The sequence below is a fragment of the Propithecus coquereli genome, unplaced genomic scaffold (genome assembly GCF_000956105.1).
Source record: "Propithecus coquereli isolate 6110/MARCELLA unplaced genomic scaffold, Pcoq_1.0 Scaffold439, whole genome shotgun sequence".
Taxonomy (NCBI): domain Eukaryota; kingdom Metazoa; phylum Chordata; class Mammalia; order Primates; family Indriidae; genus Propithecus; species Propithecus coquereli.
This window is the reverse complement of record NW_012150163.1, coordinates 639838-645891: the sequence shown is the minus strand read 5'-3', so window position 1 is coordinate 645891 and position 6054 is coordinate 639838. Positions and strand designations below refer to the sequence as shown.

Below are 6054 nucleotides of genomic sequence, written 5' to 3'. Positions count from 1 at the left end.
CGCTGACCACCTGGCTGAATTCAGAGACTGGGGGCCCTATGAAAACACCTAAAATTTTTAATTCTTGATTGAAGTGGTCCAAAATGAGAAAACAAAGGAATGTGGGGCTCTAGAGTGAAGCCCATAGGCATAAACAAGCGGAGGCAGTTTGCGGACATTCTGTAGGCCACGCAGTTGAGCGGACTGACGAGGAAGCGTCTGACCTGAGGCTTCGCACAGACGTCATCGCCACCGTGGGGGTCACGGCAGCCCCTGCCCTTACTGCCCGAAGCTGTTCTCAGGTGGGACAGTCTTGGAATTTTTCTTCTGAAATTGCCTTTTGGGCCAAATCATAAATCCAAGCCTTCTACTTTATATCCGCAGAAAATTTTTGATGAACCCTTTTTCTTCAGATTTTATTCACCTACCCTCATCCCAAATATTACAACTTTAGATGGCTTCAAACATCAAATCCACACCTAGGGTTTGTGCTCAGGAGGAGCCCTACTAGAAAGAGCAAAGCTCGACCCACTGCCCTGATCAGCACCTCTGGTCCTTTGCACGTGTCACGCTCTGCCCAGCCTCCGGGACCTCACCTTCGAGACTCAGTATACCCGGGGGGACTGTGGGGTCCTCGACAGTGGCAAGTGTGCTCAGGCATTAGAGGCCACCGTCAATGCAGCCAAACGGTTTCAGAAGGCAGCAGGATTTACCTGGGACGAGGACACGGTGATGTGGTAGAACTTTCCTCGTCCTCCCTGGGGGATGGCTCTGACAAAGAAAAACTTGCGGCCGTCCTTGGAGAACACGGGTTCTTCGTTCTGCGGACAAAAGCAATGGATTAAACCATGGCTGAAACTTCATTTCGTTTTGAAGAGGCTGACCAGGATAACATACAGCCCGGGACACATGTCCTATGTCATTTCTAATGGGAGAGATGCTACAGCTGAAGAATACGTGCTTGGCGGGCCTTTTCTTGCCTGGGGAATCATGAGTCAAACGTTGAGTGTTTTTAAAAGAAAAGGAATAGTGGAGAATTAAGAGGCCACAGCCTAGGCACAGGCTGATAAAACGGCGTCCGTGACTATAAAGCACCGATAAAAAGAACTGTCGAGCGCGCGTGCCAAGCTCAGCAGAGTGAACAGGAACCCAACTCTTGAAAAGCATGTGGGTTCCTCCCCTTGAGCGGTTGCCCATTGAAACCAGAGTGCGTTGTAACACTTCTCCGATGGCATTTATTATAGATCAGAAAGAACATAATTCTGAACAGTCACAAACCCGATTTTGCCTAAAAATGAATTCTATTCTTCCAAGCCTGTGTTTTGTTCTTATTTAATAAAATCTGTCTCACACTGAATAGGCCATCAAGAAGACAAGTAAAAAAGGGGGAAAAAGAACCAAGGACAATTCCTATATAATATTCTCAGTGTGGATGACAGGGAAAATAGCACTGCCGGGACCCCTCAACGCCAGGCGTGCGCCAGATGCCAACGCTGGCTTGGATCTATCGTTACTTTTCCCTGGAAACAAAGGCAGTTCCCAGTTTTTCCGGGGGAAGGGGTTCCAGGCTGGGTCCCGAGAGCAAGTTGCCAGCGTGCCCCCGGGCCCCCAGCCCCCAAACGCCAAGCAGCGTTTCTCAGCCTTCGCCGGCCCCAGGTCGGCCGTCGCTTCCGTGGGCAAAGGGGGTTTTGCTGCGGCAGCCTCTCTGGAGCGCAGGTTTGAAAGTTTCCACCTGCGAACACCAATTAGTTGGCCACGATATATGTTTTCTGATTCAAGGAGCTCCACGCCGATGTGGGGTTGAGAATAAACGGTAAATAAACCCCAGCTGGCACAAGGAAAACTCATTTCCCTACAGTGAGTGAACACATGCAAATATGATATGCCCAGAGAAATAAACTAATATGTGATTAAAACGAGATTTAATCTTCATGAATATTTGCAATAAAACGAAACCTTTAATCTGCAAATATTTATTTTTCCATTTAGAGCTGGAAGCATGGTATTTAAAAGTGGAGGGAGCAGAAAGCCCAGCGGTTAATTTGGCTTTTTAAATGTGGTTCTATTTGCCAACTGCAGGATGGATACGGCAATACTCCCTCAGTTTTCTGGGGGAAATGTTTGCACTTTTGGCAAAGAAAAATACTTTAAATAAATGTGATAAATAATTAATTCTGGCCACAAGCATTGTTTTTATAAGAAGAATGCCTCAACCATGTTGACGTCATCTTTACCTTGTTCCACGGAAACATTCCACGGAACACAGGGAGAGGCGCTAGACCTGGAGTCTCTCTGAGAAGCAAAGCGTATTTTTAGTGTATTTTAGTACAATGATGGCTGACTGGGAGAACTGGGTTTTATCCTGGTTCCGTCTCTCATTTGATTTTGGGGGAAATGTTTCTAGTCTTTCTGGATAACAGAGTTTATCATGCATAATGCCTGGTTTCTACAGCTCCATGCTTAGGAGATCTGTGAGAGATTCTTTTTTTAAACCCACTCATCATTTCTCCAGATAGGACTGGATATGATTAAAGATGAAAAGTGACTGCATTTGAACTGAGCTACTTGCTCTTCTTTGTTGCCATTTTAATTGATGAAAAACTGTAATCACAGTCATAACCATTTATGGCAATTACCAGGAAATGCTCAGTGTTAACCCTTACTTTAATTACAGGGTCACAGAACTTTAGCTGTGATTTGATCCAAATATAAACTTATTAAATATCCTTGATATGAACATTTGGTATTGAGATTTTTTTTTTTAGATTTTGGCATTTGAGTTTAAACCTAATCTCTATTCTTTTTTTTTTTTTTTTTTTTTTTTGAGACAGAGTCTCACTCTGTTGCCCGGGCTAGAGTGCTGTGGCGTCAGCCTAGCTCACAGCAACCTCAAACTCCTGGGCTCAAGCGATCCCCCTGCCTCAGCCTCCCGAGTAGCTGGGACTACAGGCATGCGCCACCATGCCCGGCTAATTTTTTCTATATATTTTTAGTTGTCCGATTAATTTCTTTCTATTTTTAGTAGAGACGGGGTCTCGCTCTTGCTCAGGCTGGTTTCGAACTCCTGAGCTCAAACAATCCGCCCGCCTCGGCCTCCCAGAGAGCTAGGATTACAGGCATGAGCCACCGCGTCCGGCCTAATCTCTATTCTTTTTAAGAAATTTAATTAATTTTTTTATTGATATGTATTAGATGTGCATATTTTTGGGGTACATATGATAATCTGATACATTCATATAATCAAGTCAGCGTAAGTGGGATATCCACCACTTTAAATATTTATCTTAATACTAGAAACATTCGAATTATTCTGGCTATTTTGAAATGCACAATTGGTTAATGTTAACTATCGTCACCCTACGGATCTATCAAACGCTAGGTCTTATTTCTTCCATCTAAGTGCGTATTTGGACCCATTATGGTGAGAGATTCTTCATGAGCTGTTTGTCGTCTTTCTGCTGATTCTTTCCGTGGTTCGGATATACTCAGCTTGTTCAATCTCCCAGCTCAGATTCTGAAATCACAAAACCAAACTTCTGATTGAAGAAGAAACACGGCAGAAATTGATCCATAGAACTGACCCTTCGGCCAACACGGCAAGTTCCGGGGTTCTGCACCGGACGGCGGGGCCTGGCGGCGGCCCCCAGGGAGCTGCGTCAGGACGGATCTCGGTGGTCGGGGCGAGGGTGTGCGGACGTGGCCGGAAGGGATTGCTACGTCCCTGAACGTTCCCAGAGGAGAGGGGAGTGGGCGGGTCTCCCTCCACACACATCTGCCTCTTCTTGGCTCGTGGGGAGTCTCCGTGGGGTCCAAGCCGAGGGTGCCGGCAAGGAGATGGGAAGAGAAGAGAGGCACCTGGACGGCTCGGACGACACCAACTTAGCCGGTCGCCGACCCCCCACTCTGGCCCCGTAACCTGAAGACTGGGTGACCTACGCAGACCAGTGTTCCTGAGCTCTGCGGGATTTCCAGATCCCGGTCTTCCCTGCGTCAGGGGCGGCAAGCTTCTGTGACCCACTCGAGATGACGGGCAGAGGGCGCGTGGCCTTAGTGTGTGTCTCCCCGGCTCGTCCCCACGTTCCGCCGCGGAGAAACGCTCCCGAGCTCTGCGTGAAACGCAGCGCCAGCCTCTCGGGTAACAGACGGCAGATCCAGCCTTAAATGAGCTCCTCAGCTGCCTCCAGGGGCTCGTGGTATCTTCAAGGATGCGGAAACACTACAGATCATTTTTGGAAAACAGGGTCTGTGAATTCCTTTATGAAAGAAGGAATGCAAGGAGAAACTGCGGGAAATTGGATTTTCCTACAGACCTTGGAGCCCTGATCTTCGTAGTCACAGACTCAGTCTGCAGGTGCTCAAACACCGCGTCCCCTTGCTGCGGCTGGGGCTGGCGTTCACCTAACCCAGGGGCGGACGCAGCTGCGCTGGCCAGCGACTGCCCGAGCGACGCGCCGTCTCTCAGGAAGACACGTCTGTCACGGAACGCTACCTTTCACACTCAAGACAGCAGTACAGATTTTTAAGTAGCAATTTAAAAAATTTAGCTGTTTACTTAGTAAATGCTTTAAAGTTCACATTTTAAAACTGCGAGAATTATTTTAGTTCATGCTACTTTTTAAGTGTTGACTTGGTTTTGCTTGGAAAGACTGGTTTTGCACATCCCGCTCAGGCTGTCTACCCTGTGCCTGGGCTGGTGTTCTCAGGGGGGCGATGCGCTATGCAGACAATAAACATAGAAAAATCCCGCTGGCGGTCTCGGTGCTGCAGCCACCCTGCACAGCTGGGGAGGAAGCGAGCAGAGGAGGACAGGTCCTTGGCCTGCCACAGGCCTGCGATGCCATGCACTCTGCTGTCCACCCCCAGGGCAAAGCTGCCCCTCAGCCCCCCGCCGTGGGCGTGCTGCTGGAGGGGACAGGGAGGCAGAGTGGGCACCTGCCCTGGCGTTCCAGAGGCCTCTGTGCCCCCAGTAGAGAACATGCTCTGACAGGCACGTCCTCACCTCCTCCCGGTCAAGAACAAAGTCTGCCCGCGGCTAAGGCCACCTGCGCCGCACCCTGCTCCGCTGTTCCTGGTTCCCACTGCCACCAGCGTCTAGACCCTAAGTCACCGCTTATGAACATCTCCGAGGGTTCCCCTCCTTTCCCACACTTGGGAACTTATGTGCACATCCCATCTCCCTGTCTGCACCACAAACAACATCACTGGGAGCTGGTGCTCTAGCCGATTCATTTTTTAAAAAAATTATTGAGGTAAAATTCCCATAACATAAAACACTTTAATACAAGTGAACAATTCGGTGGCATTTAATACCTTCACTATGTAATGCAACCACCACCTCTATGTAGTTCCAGAACATTCCATCACCCCCAAATAAAACCTGATATCCATTAAGCTGTTGCGTCCCTTTCTCCTCTCCCAGCCCCTGGAAACCACCAATGCGCTTTCTGTTTCTATGGATTTATTTATTCTGGAAATTTCATATGAATGGAATTGTGTAATAGTTGGCTTTTCTGTCTGCTCTTAGCAGCACTACTCACAACAGCCAAATGGTGGCAGCAACCTGAATGCCTGTCACCGTATGAACAGACTGGAATGTACAGAGAGTGGAATACTACTCAGCCACAAACAGGAACGACGTTCTGACACATGACATGTGCTCAGTGACAGCTGCTGGCTCTCTTTTTGAAACGCACAAAGTCTAGCATCTTGCCTTGAAAGATCCATAAATACTGGTTGAACACACGACTATGTAGATAATGAAGTTTTAAAAATGGTCCTTTCATTCCAATCTTTCTGCCATTTTGTCTGATGTAAGATAAACATCATGTTATTTCTGATATTTGCGCTTCCATGTTTGATCCAGGTGGCATTTGAGAATTTTCCAGTATGCTAATATTTTAGGGTTCCCAACTGCTCTGTTGTTCTTGATTTCTTCTTGGAATGGACATGGTACCCAAACTTTGACGTGGGGAAACAAAGGTGGCCAGACCGAACCATTCTTCTTTTGAATGAGATTGGCACAGAACGGAAAAAGGATGTATTTAAAAATAATACTGTCCACTGATAGGGCTATCG

At 47.7% G+C, this 6054-nt stretch overlaps 1 protein-coding gene across 2 annotated transcripts in view; it reads right to left on the bottom strand.

Annotated features, from left to right (window-relative positions):
- Nucleotides 1-6054, bottom strand: part of DPP6 (dipeptidyl-peptidase 6) — a 528921-nt gene that overhangs the window by 86214 nt on the left and 436653 nt on the right. For both annotated transcript variants that reach the window (XM_012654157.1, XM_012654154.1), the window contains one exon: nucleotides 693-800. In XM_012654157.1, the coding sequence (XP_012509611.1) occupies nucleotides 693-800 (108 nt within the window). The remainder of the gene's footprint in view (nucleotides 1-692; nucleotides 801-6054) is intronic.